Source organism: Anopheles maculipalpis, chromosome 3RL, assembly GCF_943734695.1.
Source record: "Anopheles maculipalpis chromosome 3RL, idAnoMacuDA_375_x, whole genome shotgun sequence".
NCBI lineage: Eukaryota > Metazoa > Arthropoda > Insecta > Diptera > Culicidae > Anopheles > Anopheles maculipalpis.
Genome location: NC_064872.1, coordinates 6,040,460 through 6,065,109, shown reverse-complemented (window position 1 = coordinate 6,065,109; position 24,650 = coordinate 6,040,460). Strand labels below are relative to the sequence as shown.

General features: G+C 43.3%; 3 protein-coding genes across 5 annotated transcripts in view; 1 reads left to right on the top strand and 2 right to left on the bottom strand.

Moving 5' to 3' along the window:
- Nucleotides 1–24,650, bottom strand: part of LOC126564888 (protein phosphatase 1B) — a 205,229-nt gene that overhangs the window by 102,769 nt on the left and 77,810 nt on the right. The window lies entirely within an intron of this gene.
- The window catches only part of LOC126563784 (NPC intracellular cholesterol transporter 1), a 32,764-nt gene continuing 13,836 nt past the window's right edge, over nt 5,723–24,650 (bottom strand). Inside the window, exons 2-11 of one of the 3 annotated variants that reach the window (XM_050220517.1) lie at nt 20,529–20,747; nt 18,370–18,879; nt 18,066–18,282; nt 15,547–15,687; nt 14,598–14,783; nt 12,590–14,437; nt 11,638–12,513; nt 10,189–10,271; nt 8,047–8,101; nt 5,723–6,606 (exon numbers count right to left, since the gene is read on the bottom strand). In XM_050220517.1, coding sequence (XP_050076474.1) covers nt 5,723–6,606; nt 8,047–8,101; nt 10,189–10,271; nt 11,638–12,513; nt 12,590–14,437; nt 14,598–14,783; nt 15,547–15,687; nt 18,066–18,282; nt 18,370–18,879; nt 20,529–20,747 — 5,019 coding nt within the window. The remainder of the gene's footprint in view (nt 6,607–8,046; nt 8,102–10,188; nt 10,272–11,637; nt 12,514–12,589; nt 14,438–14,597; nt 14,784–15,546; nt 15,688–18,065; nt 18,283–18,369; nt 18,880–20,528; nt 20,748–24,650) is intronic. The other 2 variants (XM_050220519.1, XM_050220518.1) reach the window with 2 other exon arrangements.
- LOC126564508 (serine/threonine-protein kinase grp) overlaps nt 5,933–24,650 on the top strand; it is a 191,235-nt gene continuing 172,517 nt past the window's right edge. The window contains exon 1 of the mRNA XM_050221573.1: nt 5,933–6,066. Within this exon, the coding sequence (XP_050077530.1) occupies nt 6,033–6,066 (34 nt within the window). The 5' untranslated portion in view covers nt 5,933–6,032. The remainder of the gene's footprint in view (nt 6,067–24,650) is intronic.

Below are 24,650 nucleotides of genomic sequence, written 5' to 3'. Positions count from 1 at the left end.
CAAAATTGAGCGAGTTTTCACCGATTTTCCACGAGAATTCTGTTGTTTTCCGCAATAACTGGGCAGGGGGTGGAGGGATCGGGTTGAGGTTTTCAGCAAAAAGTTGCGTGACCCCAAGGTACATCCAACGGTATGCCGGACGCCAAGATCGGATCACAACTGAGCGAGTTTTAGCCGATTTTCCATGGGAATGTTGCTGGCAGAATCCCCCCCTTCCCCTTCCAGCATTTGGAAAATCCCCCTTAGTTCACTTTAATATTCAAAAAACATGTTTGGAAGTCTTTCTAAAAGAAATTTTAAGAAAGAAACAAAATTTAGGATGAATGTTTTAAAATTGGGAAAACGCTCTTAAATTGAGCGGAAAAATATTTGGCATGACGGAAAGAAAATATTTTTCTGGCCACTTTTTAAATTTCCATTTGCTACCTCTTCGCCTGGTATGCTCTCCTGTTACTCCGGGGCGGATTTTGCCGCATGAAAATCCACAAAAATCTGGCACAAAAATCCGACCAGGACCGACTGGTAGTAACAGGAGAGCATGCTTTCAAGGAGGTAGCGCGGTCCAGCCAAAAAATTCCAAATCCAGTTTTAATTTTTGAAATCCAACTCAAAGTTGAGTTGGAAATTATAAGTTTGGAATTCAACTTTTAATTTTGACTCGGGATTTTAAAATTGATTTTGGATTTTAAATTTGAATTTGGAATTTTTTGGCCGGCCCGCGCTACCTCCTTGAAAGCATGCTCTCCTGTTACTACCAGTCGGTCCTGGTCGGATTTTTGTGCCAGATTTTTGTGGATTTTCATGCGGCAAAATCCGCCCCGGAGTAACAGGAGAGCATACCAGGCGAAGAGGTAGCAAATGGAAATTTAAAAAGTGGCCAGAAAAATATTTTCTTTCCGTCATGCCAAATATTTTTCCGTTCAATTTAAGAGTGTTTTCCCAATTTTAAGATATTCATCCTAAATTTTGTTTCTTTCTTAAAATTTCTTTTAGAAAGACTTCCAAAACATGTTTTTTGAATATTAAAGTGAACTAAGGGGGATTTTACAAATACCGGAAGGGGAAGGGGATTCTGCCAGCAGCATTCCCATGGAAATTCGGCTGAAACTCGCTCAGTTGTGATCCGATCCTGGCGTCCGGCATACCGTTGGATGTGCCTTGGGGCCACGCAACTTTTTACTGAAAACCTCAACCCGATCCCTCCACCCCCTGCCTAGTTATTGCGGAAAACAACAGAATTCTCGTGGAAAATCGGTGAAAACTCGCTCAGTTGTGATCCGATCCTGGCGTCCGGCATACCGTTGAACGCGTCTTGGTGCCACGCAACTTTTTGCTGAACACACCAACCCGATCCCTCCACCCCCTGCCCAGTTATTGCGGAAAACAACAGAATTCTCGTGGAAAATCGCTGAAAACTTGCTCAGTTGTTGTCCGAGCCTGGCGTCCGGCATACCGTTGGACGCGTCTTGGTGCCACGCAACTTTTTGCTGAACACCCCAACCCGATCCCTCCACCCCCTGCCCAGTTATTGCGGAAAACAACAGAATTCTCGTGGAAAATCGCTGAAAACTTGCTCAGTTGTGGTCCGAGCCTGGCGTCCGGCATACCGTTGGACGCGTCTTGGGGCCACGCAACTTTTTGCTGAACACACCAAACCGATCCCTCCACGCCCTGCCCAGTTATTGCGGAAAACAACAGAATTCTCGTGGAAAATCGGCGATAGCTCGCTCAGTTATGGTCCGATCGAAATGAATAGCATACCGTTGGATGTGTCTTTGAGCCGTCCACGGCTGCGAATTGTAAACTATATACTTAATAGAGCGTGAGGAGAATGGGAATGTAACACGAGCTAGTTGAGCTATTTGGTGGTGCCATTGTCCTGATGGTAGTTTCAACACCGGAAAGATACGATGGTTGAATCAGGTGGAATTCAAACCTGTTCAACGGAGGTGCAGCCGTGAATTGGAGGACTGCAGCCCTGGACCTTGTTTCATAGAAATGGATTGGAGACCTTGCCTGAACAGGCCAGCAAGAAGATCTATCGTCCCAACTGACGCTTCAGTGTTCAGATAGTTCAGAGTGCACAGGGAGCTCGGAAAGTACGTAATGCTCTAAGCTCTTTTCAAGAAAGTAAAAAACACATTCACAATTTTATTAACCTTTATTTATTTACTCCTTAATTACAATCGTCATCTTGTCCCTTACATCTCAACACAGCTTCACACAACATTTGCCCCTGTTTTATTCTTACTTTCTTTTTAATTCTCTTTAGAATGTATTTGGGTACAATTGTCGTTGCGGTACAACGACAAGAAACTATTACACTAAACAGAGCAGTGCACAAATTTCGGTAATTTTTCTATAACTTATTCGCGTGGAGTGAAGTAAATTAAGGGTGGAAAGCTGATTAAAAAATTTAAATGATTTCAGAATCATTTTCCTAAACTGAGCGAAATAATTCAGGCCAGATTAGTGTCTGGGTGTGAATGCCTGTGTGTCTGTGAGGGAAAGGGTGTGTGTTTTATACATATATAATCACTGCAATAAATCATAAACGTTTTGAATGTTTAATTAACGATTTCTTTCTATACCGTCTATTCTTTCCTAAACCTTCAAAGTGTCTAACTATATTACACATTTTCCTGCTCCAGCTTTACATCACTCTTGCATCTCGTACGCTTTCTTCTTCTGTACAAATATATTCCGTTTATTTTTTGTTTCTATTTAACGGCGCCACTCAGTTTCCTTTACATTCTGAGGCATTCTAGCTAACAACGGAGAGTTTAATACACGTAAGAAAAGAAAAAAAACGGAGGAAATTTTCCATTTCCATCAATTACAAACAGGAACGAGTCGGGCGTGCATTCATATACATGTATAAATGGAACAGCTAAAACGGGACCCGAAGGGTCATCAGTAATTGCTGCGTATTTGCCCATTTTCCTTCTTTTTGCTTACAGTGGGCAGTAGTAAACTAAAATTACACTAATATTGATAATCATCGTGAGAACATGTATACTTGGGGTATTACTTTTCTTTCTTCCTTCCTTAAGCGCGCCACGCCTAACAACCCATTTGCTGCACACACTAGGTGTGATCAAGAACGGAATGAGCGAAACAAATCTAAATCTAACGTGCCACAAAAACGAAAACAGTATTCTAAGGCCTGAACCTATAACTTATCCCCCCCATTATTATCCTCTTTCTGGCGTGCATTTGCCAGAAGTAAAAAAGCATGTTAAGGGGGTCTCAGGAGTGTAAACGCGTTTCCCTTTGCTTTAGTAACAATAAAATATAGTAAAGGATGGACCATAATCTTAAACATCAATTAGAAAAAAGGAGAAGCGCAATAAAGCATTTTTATGTTGCTGACTCCTCCTGCCTAGAGAATACTTTTTTTTTTGTATTAGTAAAGTATGGAATCACAAGAAGCTCTTTTAATTTTGCGGAAGGGGCGGGATGCCAGAACCCGCAACAGAACAGAACCACAGCAGCGTACACAGAGTCACCGGAAGGCCCATGCCTTCTTTTCTAAGACAATCTCTCCCGTCATACAATTTTTCGTACGTTTTCGCCCTTCTTTGTTTTTCTTCGCGAGTTACGGATATCTAAAGAATTCGTCGAGAGAATGCAAGGCACCGGAACAAGTTGTCTACAGCTGAATTAGAGTGTTTTGTGTGTGTGTGTTTTTTTTTAAATTGTAGGAACAGATGTGTACGTCAACGGACGTACTGCCTAAAAACCTATCCTTGCGTGTGTCAGACGAACCCATCTGTAAGAAGGTGCCAAATTATTCATACTACTTCATACGAACAAATGAATCACAGTTACAGAGCCGTACCTGGTAAATTCTGTTTCATCCCCATAAAGACTCTTCCAATACAAACACCTATCCGGACACTCTAGGCTAGAATAGCAAATAATTCATTCGATTGTGCCTTTTCCATAAGAATTCCTGATAATCCATCCTTCCTCCCCCTTTTCTTTTATACAAACATCCGAAAAAACCCTCTCAACGTGCGGCCATTTTCTTTTCCGCCTTCTTCCCAGCGACTCAATTTTCTACCATCTTTTCTATAATACATCTGGTTTGCTTCTTTTTTTGTTTTGCTTTTCTTTACATTCTCCACTGTCTCGTTTTCACCGTAAAAGATTAAGTTATTTTCCCGCTTTCCGTGTTTTGTTTTTAGACATCAATTTCCTATGTTTTGCAATATGTTTTGTTATTAGTCGCCTTACACCGGTGTACCGGGTAACACAGACAACAAAAATCTACTTTTCACTATCATGAGCAGCCACTGTTCACTGTAAGTGAGCAGGAGCAACAAAATGTCTCTTCTCACTATCCTGCCTCACGCCTCACGAAGTGCCTGTTCACTGTAGCGAGAAGTGGGATTTTGTTCGCCGAGATGTGATTGTTACCATTCAATCACCAACCAACCATTATAAACATAAGTTATCTACTCATCAGCATTCATTAACTATACACGCACACACACGCCAACCAGTCGTCACTCAGGAACCTTCACTAGCATCATGTCCGCGCGTCGCGAAACAATCCAACCAAAAACCAACAGGTCTAAACATATCCAGCCGCAACCCGATAACAACCAACAAATATATGACATCCTCCTTCCCTCTTCCGTCCCCGGGGCACTTGGTTTTTCCTCTCCTGTGACTCTACTTTTCGGCAGTACGAAACATCTTTAAATCTTCGCACCACTTCACATCTATTGCGCATCCACAGGCCGCCTATTTTTGCTGTCTCTTACTTTCGATAGTGTGTTGGTATAGCGGATTATTCTTATTTAAATTGTGTGTGTGTGAGTTGGAATCTGTACTTCTGCACGCACCACAACAAAATTTAATTAACTTGTATCTTACGGTCCCTCGTGTGTATCTCCTTACTACGGAGGAAAAGAGGTGCCATAGTTGCACAATAGGAATATTCATCTGGACACGCACACACAAATATATTATACAAATCGGTTCAATGCAAACCTCACTTACTTCTGCTTAAGGTGATTATCCTGATATTCTGGTTTTTTTTTTTCATCCTCACCGTGTTTCGTTGTTGTTGCTGTTTGGCTAGTTTGCACAAATATAGAAAAATATCTGCATTTAGTGTTAGTGTAACTCCTAGCTAGGAAACGTCACGAATGACTGACCACAGCAAGCGGACTGCACCAACAGTGGTTGTGTTTTGTTAGTTGGGAAAAAGATTTTGATTTTGAATTCAACTCTGGCGCTAGGAGGAGAAGGCCTTTTCTTTTGGTCTGCAATATAGTTCTTCAACCTCTTTTATGTCCAGATTTATGCGATTTCGTTTTATATTATCCTCACGCTACCCACATCTCATAGAGTTGAGAGTACCGGAAGATGAAATAAGAACATTTTTCCATCCATTTTTTTACTCTTCTTTGCAGGTTTCTTATTCCGTGCTCATGAAACAAAACTGTCCATACGTTTGAAACGATACACGTGGCTTGAGATAACAACAATCTAGTGTCCACGGCGCATTGTGATAAAGCATATGGACATGTGTTTGTTCTATGACCTAAGAACATACTGCACTAACTGCCTACCTAATCCTTTCGCTTTGCGATCGAATTTTACGCCCTCTTAATACTAAACTGCTTCCCTTAAACGCACACACACACAAAGCCTATATCTTCTGCAATGATTTGTCATCACACTAAAGCCCTACACTTTCCATTCCTGATTATCGTCCCCGCGGTACCATCGTGGAACGAGACGACGAAGACGAGGCGGATTTGACCGTCCTTCGATCTTCATTGTCAAAAATCGCATCACTGTTACTGTTGGATGTTTCAAGTGACCCTCTCTGCGTATGCTCCTCCTCCTCCTCATCCTCGCCGTCTAAATCTTCTGAATCTTCTGCCACCACTAGCGGCGCTTTCGGGTGCTCGATTTCCGTTTGTGCATCCTTCGAGCGGCTCTTGCGCAACCGGTGCCGCTTGGAGGACGTTTTAGACGCTTTGGACGTTTTCGAAGACAGCGAGGAAGATGAGATGGACGAAGATGGGGAAAGCTTTGATGCTGGTGGTGGTGTTGCTGCTGCAGCTGCCGGTGTTGTTGTTTTTGGGGAGGTTTGAACATTCTCCTTTAGAGATCCGTGCGGGGCGCACTGGATGTTGGGGGATGCTTGCTGCAGAAGAGGCTCGGTAAGCTCGTCCGTATCCTCACCCGGAGGAAGGTCGTGCTGGGCGTGGACCTCAAGTGTTGTGGTTGGTTGCTGTCGTGCTCCGGTGTAGCTGGGTCCTGCCCCGATTGCTGTTCCTGCTGTTGGCCGGTGGTTTCCTCCTCCTCCTCCTCCTCCTCCTCTTCCTCGTCTTCTTTGGGTTTCTTGTTCCTGGCGAAGCACAGGATAATGTGATTGCTCCGTTCGCTGAATGTTGGCCTGCTCATCGTCGTCGTCGTCGTCGTCGTCGTGGTGGTGGTGGTTGGAAGATTGTCGGTCGTCATAGTACGCTGCATCCTGTTCCATATTCGGCTCCGAATCGATCTCATTAGCACTGGCGTGGTGTTGTTGTGTGCCATTTTTCGAGATATCGTTGTTGGAGCGTCTTCGGCGGTGCATCACGCCTATATTGTTGAGATTCGACCAGATACCGACGAGAAAATGATAGATAAAAGAGGAGCGTTAGTAAAAATCAAATAAATTTATCATTCGATCGGGTTTTCAATTGTATTAGAGTGTAGAAGAAAGAAAATAACACGTCACAAAGATCACTGTACACAACTAAGGCTAGGAGAAAAGCGGCTCTAAGATGAGGTTGATCTATTGGATAAACGGGAGGTATATAGAAAAGATGAGGGTGGCAAAAACAGACTAAAAACAAACACAATTGAAGAAAAAACCTTAAACCCAAGCGCAAACAAACACCATCAAGCGGAAAGATAGAAGTAGCAGTGTAGCTGGTGTACGAACTCTTAAATCTTATATCTGTGTGTGAGTCAAAAGCCAAGCTAATAATGCATTTAGTAAAACTTAAAAAAAACTTCCAATTGGAAAATAAGGAAACTTAAAAAATATATAAATATATACAGTTTGTACTAAAACCTAGCAGAAGCTTTTGTTTGTCTGTTTCAACCTATCACCATTTGTACATTTCGTTTGTCTGTACCTCGAGGCATTCATTTTGCAAATTCACTTCCATTTGCTTAAGTTGCAAGATTTTCCCTTTCGCCTGTTTGTTGCTTGCTATGAAATTATCTATTTACACAATGTCTTGCAATCGATCGTGCCGCCGCCCAAAAAAACCATCTGCGATCGGTGTTCTGTTCACTAGCAGAGTGTGTGCTTTTATAGGCGGCTCTAGTTTTGTTGGTGGGTTTATCACTAAGAAACGTGATTAGAGCATAGCATGATCACTAGAGAACTTGATCTTGACACTATTGTGACGCTAGAGTGTGCAGCAGCATAGCAGCTGAGATGATTAACGATACAAGGTACAAACCTTTTGCTTTACACGCTCCCTCCCTCTCACACACACTCGAACACATTGCGATTCTTAACAATTCTAAAAAGGCACAATTAGGCGCTCCAAGTCCAATCACCGTGTTGTTTCACAGGGAGCCTTCAATTTTGGTGTGACATCCGAAAACCAAGGTACCGATTTCGTGGACACACACACAAAGCGCGTTACCCTTTTTTATTGTTGAAAAGGGTAATGCATGATATATAGAAAAAGAAAAATTACATAAATCCAAACTTAAGGCATGACACAAAAACATAAAATATTTCAATGCATTTTTTGTTGGATTTTTTGCATATCTGATTGTGCAAAACTAAACATTTAAAGAAAATAAAAACATAGAAAAGATAATAAACTTGAATGGCACAAACAAAGAAATATGATATAAAGGTCCTGTTTTGTATCATTCAACATTGACACTGGAAACAAAAGCTTCTCACGAAGGAAAGAAGGATGATAGGTGAGGCACTCTATTAGTACACGCACACACAGACACATTTAACACAAAAACTGAAGAAACACAAACGATAAAGAAATACTTAGTAACCGTGTATATCGGCCTCGATTCGCTCAAACATAAATATTCTTTCATCCCGGTGCAGCTGTGGCGCCATACAACAAAGAGACACACACAAGCACGCACGTACGCCCGCACACGTACGATGGAGTACGGCCAGGTGAAGAATGTACGAGCACAAGGATATCCAGCAAGAAGAGAAAAGAACGAAACGAAACAGCAAACGGTAGGAGGGGAAAAACGAGATTAGTTATTTCGCTTTACTACACCGGTTTGGTTGGTGATGAGAGGTGGATGTTGATGGTGCTACTGTAGATCAAACTCGGCAGGGTTGTTGTGTGCAGATAGTGCTCTTGGCAAGAGACGCAACAAAACGGACACTAATGTACTACTAAGCGTCTGTGCAAGTAATTTAATAGACAACATAGAGTGCTGCTTAAAATTATAGCATAGTGTCTGTTGACTTTTACTAAGCTAAACTATACTAGTACATTCAGTTGACCATCTCTGACTGTCTTAATAGTATTGCGTGAATTTGCCACAGGTCGCGCCTCAGAAGAAAATATTTAAACAGAAGAATAGTGATCGCGATTAATGGAGCAGCTACTGGTCCAGTCCTCTCAAGGTTTTAGTGCACGAAAAAGCAAGATGCAAAGAAGAAATAGGCACAAATTCGTCCTTCCATACAAAAAATTAAAAGGTTTAACTTTCAACTTCTGGTGTGTTATGCATGCCAGTTTTAAATAGCATCATAACACTTTTTAGAGGATCATATCCACAGCTCAGAGGAACAGCTCAGCATCTAATAAAAAAATCTTGCAAAACATGAGTAATAGGATCGAATCCCATTGAAATACGAATCTTGTCGAATTGATTCCTCGAATCTACCGAATCGCAAATCTCCAATGCAACACTACTCCAGATCGATCCGTGAAAATAGTAATATGACCCTTGGGATGGATCATCAGTACATACTTAAAGCGTAGCAGTGTAATGTTCAAACCAACTGTATTAAAATTGGATTAAGCTCATTAGTCTTTTGTGACACAATTTTAAAAATTTGTACGATGATTAAAAATTTATGAAAAATCTGACAAACATACTACACATTCAACTAAGAACAACCAGAAAAAAATAAAGAACAGAAAAAAGCAAAACTAAAGAGGAAAACCACACCATCAAGAGAAAACAATAACCCCAAAAACATACAAAAATAGGAAAAAAAAACGAGCAACAGAAAAAAGTCAAGAAAAACATAAAATGTGATCGTACAAATCTCATACTCACAATCCCGAGGCAAAAAAGAAAATTAAATCAAAAGCAATCGCTTTTTGCCATAATTTACAAATATATGAAGCAGCAGAACTAGCCCGTAAAATCAATCCAGCACAGTGTTAGGGAGAGCATAGAGCGGGAAGGATATTACTACATCTTTTTACAAACACCATCATGCACCACGACCGATGCGCTATTAGTGCCGGTAACATCGTTCATCGGTAGCGTAACGTTTAGGCAGTACTCCACATTCGAATAGTACGTATTTTCACCGGATAATTTCGCACGTTTGTTCGCGATGCGATGCTTTTTGCGCCAACGTTGCCACCGATGTTCGATGCAACCGCACAGCGCGGCTTCCTCTGCCGTACTAGTAGCAGTGTTGTTGAACGTTGTCGTCCGTTCTAAGGATGACTCATTGTTATTGGTGGCGATGGATGAGGATGCATGCGATGGTGGTGAAATGGCTGCTGCTACTCCTATCGAGGTTTCTCCTCCTACGCTCGAGGGGGACGCAACGAGTTTAAAACTACTTGATTTACACCATGCCGTGTGCTTTGAGCAGCAGCAGCAATCCCGACCATTACGGCAGCGTGAATGCCTTCCCCCAGTGCTAAGGTTAAATATCGTGCGGAAGCAGTGCAAGGGTGACGATTTGGGTGGTGTTGGTGGTGGATTGGTGGTGCTCGATGAGGATGCAGGTGAAGGTAGTGTCACTACAGAGGAACAACAACAACCACGACCATCGCGACGTCCACTTATACTATCCACACAGCAGCAGCAAGAGCCGTCCACCAGACGGGCGCTAGAATGATGCTGTTGGTGGTTGTGGCGGTGGTGTTGATGATGATGAGGATGATTGTGCACAACAACACTTGTTCGATTGGGTTTGCTTACGGTTGTCGAGAGGGACGTTTCCTGAGTTTCCTGCATCGCTTGTCGTCGGTGATTGGCCAGTTTGACTTTGTTGATAGGGGCGCCTGTATTTGTGTGAACACACATGCGCGAATGTACGCAATTAGATTCGAATTCCCATATGTGTGCATAGGAGGTTTAGGGGTGAATCGAGATATAAGAAACGCAGGACACAAATACACAGAGCGAGCGGACACACGCAATGTGGCACGTGTGCGTTTTTATTTTGTTGGCCCAGTTTAAAGTAAGTGAGTTTTTTTGTTTATTTTGTCGTTTGATTATTCGATTTGATGAGGAAGAGAAGAAAAACGAAGAGAAAAAATACGATTCAGGATTAATAAATTTTGGCTTCTAAACGTGCTGTTGCAGATGACGGTTATACAATGGATGGTTGGTTTTTTTTTGTAGGACAAAACAACATTAATATGTGTACCTCTTTAGTTTTACTTTGTGCTAATTACGCGGGGATACTAACACTGTCTGTTTTCTGATCAATACTAGCGCGTTGTTTCGTTAAATAATGTCCAGAAGACGCCATTTTTTAACCAGCACGCCTCAATTTTTGTTACTTAAGCATTACCATTAAGTCATCAAATGTTTGTCTAAAAGCATGACGCGCGCTGTTAAAAATTGGTAACCAGTGCTTGGCAAAACTTAACGCCAACCGCCTGTAATCTAGCTTAGAATCATGCACTACGCTTCCAACAATCTATGCAATTCACGAGACACAAAGGGTTGTGTGTTAGAAACTGGGGTTTTTCAAGAAAAAATCATCAACACATGACGATAAGGCCGTATCTGCGAGTAATTTATATCACGACAGGGAACTCTTTTCAGAACTCTCGCCACAAGAGCTTGCTGAAACAAAAAATACCTCTTGATTGAACTTTAGTGAAGAGAATGCTATGAAAAGGCAATGGAAAACTGAAATTGATGTAGTAGAAAATGATTCGAAGTAATTGTGGCACATAAGCTAGAATCAAAATCGTGCAATATCATGTTTTGCAGCAAAATTGGACGAGAAAAAAGCACTCACACACGCAAAACGGATAGAAAAACAACAGGATTGTAAATCCTTTGTACAAACGAAACGAGTTTTTCGCCTGTACAAAGTCCATCTTGAGAAAATAAATTGTGAAAGCATTGGTCAAGGTCGGCAAAAATAGGTCCACAGGACTAAATTTAGCTTTTTTGGTATCCTTCCGGAAACCCGCACGGTTATAAAAAAAAAATGAAGGATTTATGTGAGGTATTAGAAGACAGCATAAAACAATGGGTAAGCGTAGGACGAATGTGTAGCTCAACAGCTTCGCAAATGACTGTCCCTGAGCTATGGCGCAACGAAACTAAGTATACCGGTAGAAGACAAACAAAATCTAAAACAACAAAAACCCATCTTCCATCGCAAGCCGTTACGCTCAAACTACTTACCGATATAGCTTAGCAGCACCGGCAGGAACACGAGCCCGTGAGCGGCACCGTACAGCACAATGCCCAGGTACATTCGGAAGTAGAACACCTGGAAGATTTGGCTGTGGGCAAACCCGAGCACCAGAATGCCACCAAACTTGGTCAGCGTGATGCCAGAAAACACGGAACTGCCCATCTTGGTGAGCGCATCAGCCGCACGCTTTTCGCGCGTTTCCTCCACCGACATGGAGAAACTGTGCACCAGATGGGAGCAGAACTCAACACTAATGCCGACCGCCATTACGAGATTCACCAGCGATACGGCATTGAGCGAAATGTTCCAGTGGTACATTAGTCCACCGATGTTGATCACGATCATCGTAATCGTGATGACCACCACCAGTGACGAATGGATATCGAAGCCCATCAGCAGGAACGTTACGATGAAGATTGCCAGCACCGAAATGCCCATGCTCTTGAGCGTATCGGGCCACATCGTCAGATACTGTTCGTAAAACACGTAAAACACCGAGTACGGGAACACTTCAATCTGTTGGATGTCGGCTTCACTGCGTCCCTGCAGCCGAAGGTTTGCCTGTATCGTGCTTGTGATGTTGGCGGAAATTTTGCGTGCCGAACGTAACGCCTCATAGTAGTCGGAGGATGATTTAAGGATCGTGTGGTAAGCCATGAAATAGGATGCTCCGACATCGTTGTACAGTGGGGATAGTGTATCGGGCCGATACTTTACACCACTGCCGTATGCAGCGTGACCCGCTTTGGCGCACGCTTCGTCCGGATTATCCTCCAGGAAGAAGGAAACATACTGCCGGAAACTATCCTCCACCGGGCGCTTTTGAGGGGTCAGTGTGATGTTGCACATACCACAGGCACTCTCTGTCATGTTCGAAAACACAATATGGGAACAATTAAAAAATGGATAAATATGGAAACAATTGCTACGATTACTTACTTTGATGTGGACAGAAGCTACCATTCGTCCACTGTTTGCAGCATCCCGGCGCTGCCGACCAATCGATATAATCGTCCAACCACGAAGATGCCGGCCGGGCCAGATAGCTCGACTGGGGCTGCTTGCTCGCTATATAAACCTGCGTCGAAAGACTGTCCAGATTGCAGTACTGTCCGCCACATATCAAGTTCTGATCATGCATCGTCGAGTAGTTCAGCCCGTTCTTCACCACAAAGTAAACCGGCGGCCCAATGCTCAAGTACTGCTGCAGATAGCGGAAATATTTCAACACAAAGCTATCACCCGGCATGGAAAGCTCCTGGTCCAACCCAATATCGATGTGCGGTGCGACAGCAATACTCGAGCAAAGCCATCCGAAGAACACAATCATCACAGCCACGCGGACCGGCTTGCGCATCACGAACGGTACGTAGATGCTTTTGAAAAACTTGTACAGCAATCCTTCACCGATGCTGCCCGGCATGTCCTTCTTGGAGCCGCGCAGGAAACACAGGACGTCCAGCCGGTTGTCAGCCTGACGGATCGTATCGAGCGCCAGCAGGCTTACGAAGCAAGTAATTTGTAGGAAAAAGTCGATCAGCAACGCCATTCCAGCGTACAGTGCGAACGCACGCACTGCCGGCATGTCGGACAAACCGCCAAGGAAGAAGCAACAACTCTCACTGACCGATGTCAACAGGATCGATGGTCCAACGCGACCCAAAATGCGTCCAATGTGTTCGGCATGCGTTTCCGTTGGTTTTTTCGTATCACGCTGGTGAGTTTGCACCAGAATGAAGATATTGTCGACACCAACTGCCAGCACCAGGAATGGAATTACCTCCACAATAATCAGTGTTGCCGGAACGCCAATATATCCGAAAATGCCAACCGATGCGACTACCGAGGCCAGCACGATGGCAACTCCTCCCAAACCGAGCGTCACCTTCGAATCGATCAATGCCCGCTTCCACTGGTTTACGTGACCGAGCGAGATGGCGATGTAGGCGAACATGATGATGTATGACACCAGGATGGTCGACACATCCGACTGTGATTCCCGTGCCAACTCATCCTCGATCGAACGTTCCGAGGTGAAGGCAATGCTCATGTTTTCCCTTGTCCAATTCTTCATGAACGACACGTACTTCGTTTCCCAGGCCAGTGCCGACTGGAGCTTGTTCTTGTCGTGGTAGTTTCGCACCAAGAACGTCAGTATAACTGCGTTCGCTTCCGTGTAACTTGCCTTCTCTTCGGGAGATTTCGGCTGAGGGATACCACCGAGCGCGATGGCCGGATCGATCGGTCCACCGTACGGTGCCAAACAGCCAGGATTGTAATAGTTACCAAAGCACTGTATTAGCTTGTCCAGATAATTGATCACAAAACCCTGCGCATCCTCTTCCTCTTCGTTGAAGTTATCCATGTCGTCAGAGAAGTAGCCCCACAACGACTGTACCACACATTCTTGCGTATCCTTCGGACCACTGCTCGAACTAAGCGGTGCGAAGCAAATGTCTTTCAAACCGACCGTTCCATTGTTGCCATCCTCACGTACGGCCTCAAGCTTTTTGATTTGTTCCTGCAGATCAAACACGTCCAGCAGAAACTGGCGGTTAAAGACAGGCCCGAACTGGATCACACCGTTCGAGGTGTTGTGCATCACATTGCTAAGGTTTTCCGCCTTAATGATAATCTGCTCGATGCGGTAGAATGGTTCAAAGTTGGAGTCGAAGTATTCGCGCTCGACGCGGGACCGGGAATGGGGCGAAGCCCATAGTTCCACGGGATTGGTTGTGACGCGGAGGAAGTTAATGCCCATTCCCATTGCTACGATGAAGATGAGGCCTGTGAAGAAATGAGGGAAGAGAAAGAAGGGATTTATTTAAGATGAATCCATATGAATCGTAAGAACAGAAACATATTAGGACTGGACTGGTCTGCGCGTAGTCCTACATTCTTGTAAACTTATCTGAACAAGTCATGCACACAAATGTTACATAGTTACCTCCAAGCAGCACAAGCCACGGATGCTTGGCACATGTTGTGCCCCAGGCGGTGAAGAAGTGTTCCAAAGCAGTTTCCGTTTTCGCGCCGAGCCGTTCGAAATAGCCCGACTCATCGTCATCTTCATCGGCTGCACCTACACCGGACGGATGTGGTCGTAGTTCCTGCTCACCGTCCCAAGTGGCACCTAGACAAAGTGGGAATTGCACATCAGTTTTTGCTGTTGATAGCAGTAGCTTTCGCGATGTTATTACATGAAAATGGTTGGACATATACACATGCTCATGCATTTTTTCCAACCATCCAGATGGGTACGGACACATAGAATTATTAGCTATTGGAGAGGTGTTTCAGTGCAGAGAAATACAGACAGACAACTTCAACAGGACAGATGTACATGTTTGGTGTGAAATTTTTTGTCAATCGCTTTTGAAGTACTCTGCTCCAAAAAATGTATTTACTATTAAAAATACACACATACAATGTCACGTTGAAGAGGAGCATTTTAAGTGGTCGTAAAAGTCACGGGAAATGAACGGGTAACAGTGACGATGATTAACAGTGAGGTTGAAGAAGTAATGAGTAATCCTACGAATTTTAAAGGAGAAGGTGCCATTACGAAAGGATAACACACAAAGCAGTTTCGTTAGCCTTACCAGCCACAACAAGTATGAGACAAGTATAGGTCGAAAGGTGTGGATGAATTGTTACGGCGATGAGTGGATGAACAGCATGTAAACGAATGTATAGTTGTTTTGCGTTTCAAGAAATGATCTGATGATGAGTGGATAAGCACAGTTGGTTTTGTTCAAAGCATTAAACACACAAAAGAGTATTATTTGAGATGTGCAACATGTGCGTGTTTGCAGATGAGGGATGAACAAAATGATAAACCAATGACGTGACATACGATTAAACGTGTATCCAACAAACCAGAACGAATAACCTACTCGATCGCTTCGACTGTAGGGGTGAATCTTCCCGGTCCGTGCCCAGATCGCCACTGTTAGAGGAGAGACCACCGGCCAATCTGCGGCCCACCGAGGACCGCAGATCCGATGGTAGCGCGTCACCACTATTTACCAACAGTTCTAACAATCGGTAGTAGAGAGTAGTAGTACCCCACCAGCGCCGAGTTTGGGTTTGCGTATGCGTGTTGTTGTTGTTCGTGGGCGGGATATTTGGCGGTTGGTTCAAGTCATAGAATGTTGTTAAATTTTTGAGCATGAATTCCGTGTTCGTGTTGGATGAAGTATTGATGAATTGGAGATTTGAAGAAGTGTTTTGATTGATTTTGTTGATTTGCCATTCCACGTTTACATGTATTGGTTTGAGTTTTTATTGGTTGATTGTTTTTTTTAGCATAACCGAAGAAAAAAGGAAGAAAAAGAAAACGAAAACACGGTGCGATCAGTCAAATTGTTAATGTTTTTTCCTGTTATTTCCAATCTCCAGAACTTTGATGTATGTTGATCGTATATGGAAACCTTATCACATCTTATGAGCTACACGCTTCACCACCATCCTTTGGATGTTAGTTACAAATTTAAATTAGTGTTAAGAGTTAAATATTTATTTTTATCAAAATTATTTTGGAAAACTCAAAGCGACACTGGTTATAGCATTGTCGTGCTTTCATGTTCTGGGAGACTTAAAAAGAGCCCTCAATTTAGGATAAAGACGTGGTACGCTTTCGTTCGATCAGCAACACTAATGAGCCGAAAAGAATTTCATGCAAGAATGGTCTGAACTCCACTCCTTTTTCATGATGGAAATACAAAACGTTGCTACTAGAAAAACCCGATCGTAGTGGCGATAAAAATAACCCTCAATAATTATCCACCCCTTCCTGCTGGGTTCTGCGGCTGTTCCCAACCGACTGTTGGATGGTAAAACTACATTCCATTCCGGTGGTGGTGCTTTGAACGACAAAAAAAGGGGTGATTCAAACAAATCGTTATCTACATTTTATTCGTCTCAAAGTCATTAGCTATGGAACGGGCGGTTTAAGCGGTGCGTTTGCCGGTAGCGGCTGAACAAAGGAGGAAAAAAAGCCCTGGCGCATCCTTTTTGTCGCAGTACAACGAAACTACTCTTTGAATAGTTAGACACGCAACCCGACTCGAATAGGTAAAGCTAGACAATTTATTCGTTAAAGGTTACCTGAAGCTGACAGAAGCCTCCGACTAGGCAGGGCCTGTCGCCGGATAAAAAATAATAAGACTTTGTAAATGCAATACTACGTTGTCTATATCATTTTTAACAAAACTGACTATTTTACCAAGAAAATCATCGCTAAGGCATCCAGGTTTTATTATTTTCTATTCAATACATCCAATTAAGCATGTACTACAGCTCAGAAACGCCACTAGAACGTTCCTTGATTAATTAATCCTCATCATCATTGCACGACCGATCGAACCGAATCGCATCATAGGGACGATTACGTACCAACGGAAGTCAGCATGACAAATTCGCGCTTTATCTCGAATCTCATCTTCTCGCCCAGTCGGCATGCGACAAGAACTTCCGATCGAGGTCAACCAATGTCACCCCTCCAAGAATAATAATCAATGTCCCGAGAAGTTCACGCTAAAGAACTGAATGTTGGTTTCGTTGCCAATGTACCGAACAATTCTACAGAGTTTCCGTTCACATTCGATTATCTCGCGAATGTTTTATTCATAAGCATAGATTCGACCAGACAGATTTCGTCTGACCGTTGCTCTTGAACTCGTAGTCCGGGAGGGAGAGGCGCAAATTTAAGTATTGATCGTCAGAGTCGGTACATGTATGAATATGTGCGTTACCGTTGCAAAATATTTCCATATGCACGCATTATTTTACGACCATCGAAAATCGAAAACAGTACGTAGGAATTGGCGGATCATTCGTTTCGATTTATATACAGCCCTTGTTAGTGTCCTTAAATCTTTGATCCAGTTTTGCAATGCAATGAATGCCCTCCTTTTTTACATGTTTTTGAAAGCAGTTTAAAGAAATCGTTGATCAATCGATTGTGTCCTGTAGATTGCATATTTCACACAAGCAATGCGACCAGCCATCCAATAGCTCATATAATAGAGTGTAAAAAATGCAGGAAAAATCGATAATATTTTCTTTTAATTTTACAAAGCAGAACAAGAGAATCATGCTAAAATTGAAGGTAAAATACTAAAAAGAACAAAAGGCTCTGAAAAAATTGACAAGCAGCATATGTTATTCAGCTTGCACTGCTTCGATAGATGATCAATCCTATCAGCAAGAAGTTAGCATAAAAGGAGGTGATCAGCTGTAGGCGAGAAGAAAATATTACACACACAAACAAAAAACACACTCGGTGGCCAGCAGTTTCACATACGGTGTGCGATCTGCTTTTTTTCGATTACATTTTCTTATCGAAAAAATAAATATAAAAACTACGATTAAAAGACATAAGCATCACCCCGCCCATTGGCCGAAAACTTACTTGCTCCACTGCCACTTCCACTGCTGGCACCAGTGCTCGAATGGCAGAAACAGGCACCGATCAAAAATAGTCCGCTGCACACGACAAACACGACGAACATGACGACCGCATATCCGTCCATACCGTAGATGACGAAGGGTTGCGTGGGACTGGGAGGTGGCGGCGGTTTTGGACAGGATGCTTCACAATCGACACACGAACAGGCCGGTGTATTTGCCTACAAAGAGAAAGCACAAAAAAACATATACATGTAGTTAGTAACGAAATCGTTTGCGAAAGATCCTTCACATCTCTAGCTACTTACATCCAGCTTTTCATTGCATGGAACGATACGTGGATTCCACGGCAGATAGCCATCGATGGTTTCATTAGACGAGCTGTGCGCCACGTAATCGATCTGGAAAGGTACGTACAGATTGTTCTCCGCGTCACCCATATAGTGGAACCACTTCGTCGGGCTGCACCGGGAAGCACCCCAATCACCGCACATCAAATCCAGCGCAAGCTGGCCGGTCGAGGGGACCGAAACCTGATTGCACGACTCGAATGTTCCATTAAGGTACTGCTGTGTAATGTGGATATCGATTTTGGTAATGTACTCTTTGGGTGTTGGCGCAACCGTTGTGCCGGGTTGGTCGGACTTTTCATCGGTTTCCTTCGGTTCGACCTCTTCTGTCGATACCACCTTCATGAAGCTAGATTGCTGCGGGCTGCAGGTGAAGTCGCACATGTGCCGCACCAGATTGGCCATGCAGGATGGGCAACGGGCGAGAAAGTTGGCCGCAAGGGCCACATTTTTGTTTAGTACTTCCACCTAGGGGAAAAGGAAAGAAGGAAGGATAAATGCAATATTAGCAAACAGGTATATCAAAATGAAATTCTCCTCCTTTGGCTATAAAGTCTTGAAATGTCTTGATCCTGCCATTACTGTCTTCTTTACGTATTCAATTACTTTTTCAATATTCCCAAAATCTCTCTGTTTCTTCAATTTTTTTCAGGTTAAATCGTCGACTATATATTGACATTCAGTTTCGATGTATAATAAAATTGTCTAGAAAACCATAAAACAACAACTCGCCTTAAAAATTAAATCAATTTCGAGGACGCTAATCGATCTTTCAAGGCAGATAATCAATTCTAGCGCGCTTGATGTCCCACCAAGGACGCACCAACTTTCAACATCCATCCATCAGTGCGTCAGCGCAATATACGGCCAGACTTCTAATGGATGTCTGTAAAAATAGTTTATGAGCCCCAAAAGAACACCACACCATAAGGGAAAAAGAGCTTGGATAAACGTAGCGTTCGATATTTGGAGTAGAAATGTTAATGTTTATTTTTCATCCACAAAGGTCCACAGTGAAGCCCTATGGAGATCCTCCAACATATCAGCGTTGTAGTAGGAGATCTTTATCTTGTAAAGCTGTGACCTTCGTACGCATAAAATGTAAAGCAAACCAATGTGCCATGCAGCCATTACTTGCTGCAGACCGGTTCTGTGGGTGATTCTCTGGGTCAGGTCGTAGGCAACCGGCCCGTCACAACCTTGATGCGTGTCGGTGCCCTCCTCCACGCTAAACCTGCAAATATCTCACTGATTTGCTGCTGATGCCATGTCCGGATGGGTGCATCGTACCCGGATGACCTTAAAACCTAATGCCACTAGAACCACACCGGCAGACCGGCTATTTATCTACCCGAGGCGGCGTCACCAGCCTAGACCGGTGTTACTTCAAGATTCACATACTCGTTACACGAGCTACGCTACTTTTAGATAGTGCGATGCACTTCCCTTTGCCAATGACAATGGTTTTCACTATTGTTGGCGTCCGTTTGGATGACACGATCGGCAGATAATTCGTGTGTTACTGTGTTTGCGAAATTACGAAACGTGCTTAGAATCTTTAATGTGTCTGTAGAGTCCCAGAGCGCTTCGTCGAGAACTACCAAAACAAATCGTCGAAGAAGTCAAACGGGCCAGGAATGCGCAGAGATTATCGCTCACTAATGAAACGATGTCAGCGAGCTGACAGATACACACAAAAGATGGGTATTATGGCAACATTATGCTACGCATCGACGAAAATCGACACGCTCGGGTAGGTGCGAGATGCGGAAATACGCAATTCTGAGCCGATGGAAGGAACGAACAGAGAGCTGGGTCGTTTCGTCACTGTCAAGGTCAAACGAGACCGTCCACTAGGCGCTCTTACTTCATAGCTAGATGTGAAGCGCGAACACGTCTTGCATGTGGATGAGATCACTGATCTCTTTCGGAAGGGACAAATACGACGCAAATTCTACGCATAGGTTGTGACAGTTACAAAGCTTTTTCAACTCCCACATCACAACGTCCAACTTTCCTATTACATATTCTACGATCGTGATCGAGGAAGCAATTTTGTATCCGGCTTTAGATTTCATTCTAGCTTAGGTTAAGTTAACAACAACGACTACACTCACCTGTGCCGCATCACAGCACGTGTTTATGTTACCGGTGGCATCCTCAACCAGCAGATGTTTACACCACATCTGCAACAGATCCTTCGCCTTCGTGTCGATCGGTTTGGCCGTCCCGTTGTACGGACAGTACTGCGCTCGGTTCAGTGAGTCGACGTTGCAAATACCATACCACACACACTGATTGCCAGCATCATCTCCACCAATCATTTGGGAATGTGTCTGCAAGAAGAAAATTAAAGAGAAAATGTTTTGTTTTAGTTAACTGCAATACGTGAAATGCATATTAATGAAGTTGTACACTTAAGTCGGTGACACAGTTCTCGACACATTCGGTGACGTTTCGCAAGATTAATGATTCAAGTTCAAGCACCAACCGAAACCGTTTTAATGACCTTTTCCTTCCTGTTACCTTCAGGTACGTCGTTGCAGTTCGCGTCATCTGCCTCTATCTACTTGTAGACCTTACAGGCCACCATTTATTTTCATTTTCTAATGCAATGACGCGATTTGCAAAAATCATGGCAGGAGGTTTTTCCTGCGTCGTCGTGATCGTCGTCCGACAAGAAAACCTCAATCAGTCTTCGTCGTTCGTTTGCCCTTTTTGCCAATGTCGTTACGAATATTTTGCCAAAAATAATGAACACGGAATAGAGAGGCGTCTTGGACGGTCATTGGCAACATCCAAACTAGCTCCGCTAGCTGGTACAGTCGCATCGTTACGTCGAAATATAATTTTGCGATTTAATAATCCCGCACACATGCATACAACATCCTAAGAAGCTTAGATCGGAAGAGTAGCGCAATAATTGGGACTGTTCGCGTACATTTCGAACCAATTCCGGTGCAATAATCAGTGAAGAGTAAATAAATAAAGTCCGAGGTCGTTTGCGTCTATATTTATATCTCTTTTTACCTCTAAATCTAATCGTAATCCATCTTCCGCTTCCAAGTGCATAAGTAAACAGCAGTTGCCTGCCAATCAACTGCGTGGCTGAAAATGGAAACTTCCTATACCAGCACATGCACAATCCAGGTTCTTTGCCTCTCATCGACTAGTCTCATCTAGTAGAGCAGCAGCTAATAAAATGTATCTACCGCTTCCCACAATTCATAATTCAATCACATCTCCTCCTCCAGCTCCGGGGGTTTGCCGAGGGAGACTACACAGATGATGACTCAAGTCACGATACTTTTCCCATCACCCCATCTCGACCTGTCGGTCTCCTAGTGAGCGTTACCGGCAGTCACGGAGGGGTGTTGCGTCCGACTCGCCGATGGATGATTAGCATCAAACTCAATTAACTCTCCATGGAAACTGAGTCGCACTGCCCGGTGGTGCTTGATTCGTAGTCGTCTAGTCACACAGCAAACAATATAGAAAAGGGTGAGAACCGTGGTCTAGAATGAATCCTGAAATTCTAATACTCACTGCACAATCTGAGGCTTGCTTCTTGATTACAAATGTTTCGCAAAAGCTCATCAGTAAACTGAAGTACTTAAATATTTGTGTCTTATGCCGACATACAGCAATACCATTGAACACAACCTGACATAATCAGAGAGGTTACTCTGTAAACGATCCACTAATGCTGCGGGTATAGTTATACACACTTCAAATGAGGGCACATTCTTGTGGCCATGAAGCCTCTGACAGCGGCGATCGGATACGTATGCGTCTAATTGAATTAACGTCAACGTCGTGAAAGTCAATTGGTCGGGACTTTACCCGAATCAGATGCGTTTGGGAGTTCTCAACCGCCAGACAGGACGACAATGTCGGAGGGAATGGTTCTGCTGGCTGCTTTACAACACACAATTACGCTTCCTTGTTCGAGCTGGGAATTATTTATTAGATCACGAGATCGGTACAAATTGTGGTGAGAGGCTTGCAGTGGACCTCAGAGCAATAATGGTGTCGCGAAATTTTAATACCGATATTCTTTCTCATGAGATATTTGTATCCTAAGTATATGAAGATCCAACGAATTCCCACAAGCGAAAGATCAAAGAAATAATTTTCAACTTAATACTGATCCTCGTTGAAAGCAAAGCTTTGCAACACGGCATGATTCTCTCATGCAATTCCATTGTTTTTCGTACAATCGTACATCTCACACACGATCCGATCCTCATTCTCGCACATGCTCGCATGTCTTCAAGATTATTTTTAAATCTGCAAACACAAAAAAACTCTGTAACGATTGTTTGGGTGAGAAGGTAAAAATACACCAATCTGTTGCGTCTCTTGACGGTTGGCGCTGACCCTCTGATGCTCTTCTTTGCCATAAAATTAATTTTTGGTATTTTTGTTGTTGTCAAAATCTCTACAAAGCAGACTGTCATTTGCCAGATGGTATGTTACACGTTTGTGACGCGTGGCACAACAGTGAAAGGTTACATTGAGTAATTTAAAACCTGGTTGCGAACAAACAATCCATTCGCTACCTTTCTGTTCATGGATTGGCAGGTGCATTTATTATTGAAAAACATTAGCAACATCTTCGGTACTAAAAGATCGCTCAACTGCCGTAAAAACATCATCCTGAAGTATACACAACAACACACGGCGAAAACAAAGTATCATAAGGAAGTACCAGATCTCTCGCTGTGCCGTATCACTTCTATGACTACTTGTGTAGCCGGTTTGTTTGGGCACGTGTTTTAAGGTGAAGATAAAACGTGGCTCATTACGATCAGATTCACTTTTCCGACACGCCAAACTGTACGAACGAAAGTCACTTTGGTAGACCGGTAAAATGGCTAAACAAATGCAGTTTTATTACGCTCGATGTGAGAGAGCAGGTGTGTCGTTTTATTATGGTTGTTTACGTTACGATTTTGCGCACATGCGTAAATGATCATCATCGGTAAGGAGTTGAAATTGGCGTTGCAACAACCTGGACATCAGGCTATTTCAAAGTCAAATGGAAGACACATACCGTTGGGTATGTCGTAAAGAGCATTTTATTTTCTACGACTTTTAAACATACATACATACTAGACTTGTTTAGTTCTCACTACGGGGAAACGGTCCGGTTAGAATTTAATCCCTCCCGGTCCTGACGTGAGCAGATCGGCTCCGCTGTCGCCTACCACCACCGTACCCCCAAAAATTCTTTGAAAGACTTCAGAAGCTGATCTCTGCGGATCAGCTTTTATCTACCAACTTTAAAAATACTTAAAAGTAACGGAAGTTTTCGAACTCAACATGATTCCCGGTCAAAGCGTAGTTAAAATTTAATACAATCCACAAACAAACCGAAGCAAAAGTTGCAAAATTCGTCTCCTCCATAGTTACGTTTCTCATTAACAATGACGAGTCACGCACAAGAGCCTCGCGGCTGATTATCGGGGTACGTGTAGTGACGAGATGGTTGACGTTATTCCGCGTTCCGTAAAGCGTTAAGTCATCGATACCGTGGTTGGCTTAATCATAACGTTAAAGATCATACCGGTTGTTGTTGTTTTTCTACTCGGCATACCATGGAAGTGGATTGCCTTCCCTTTGCCGAGCTGGTGAGCCTTACTCTCATGCCTGCAGTAGACCCAGCTGCCTGCACGATTGCCTTACCCAGCGCGTCATGTTCCATGTAAGGTCACGTCAGTGTTATGCGAGGTTCTTCCCAAACATTGAGAAAGAGATTCTTTTACTTACGACAACTTGTTTTGTGTAATAGAACTTCCTAACATTTCACATCAGGTTAAGAGTAAAGTAATAGTTGCTGAACTGGCCATCACCATCCACGAGGTAAGGTGTTGAGTGAAAACTACAATTCCAACCGTTTGCTAATTTATGGAGAAGGTTACATACCCACTCCATTGCGCAATTTGGTGTTACAAACGCACTACAAACAGCCTCACCTTGCTCTCCCGTGAGCTGTGTGTGTGTGTGTGTGTGGTTTGAATACAAACGAACGAACAAGAGATACTATTCCATCATGTTCTCGAAGCAACTCTACCCAAACAACCTTGACCAGAGGCGCAATGCAGTGTTGCATAGTTTACCGGTAGTGCGTTAAGTGATCAACGATTTTTTAAAGTTGAAAGATCATATCAGATCATATCACGAGAGGAAATTATTGGGAAGAGAGATAAGCAAATAAGATTCTAATCAAGCGCGAG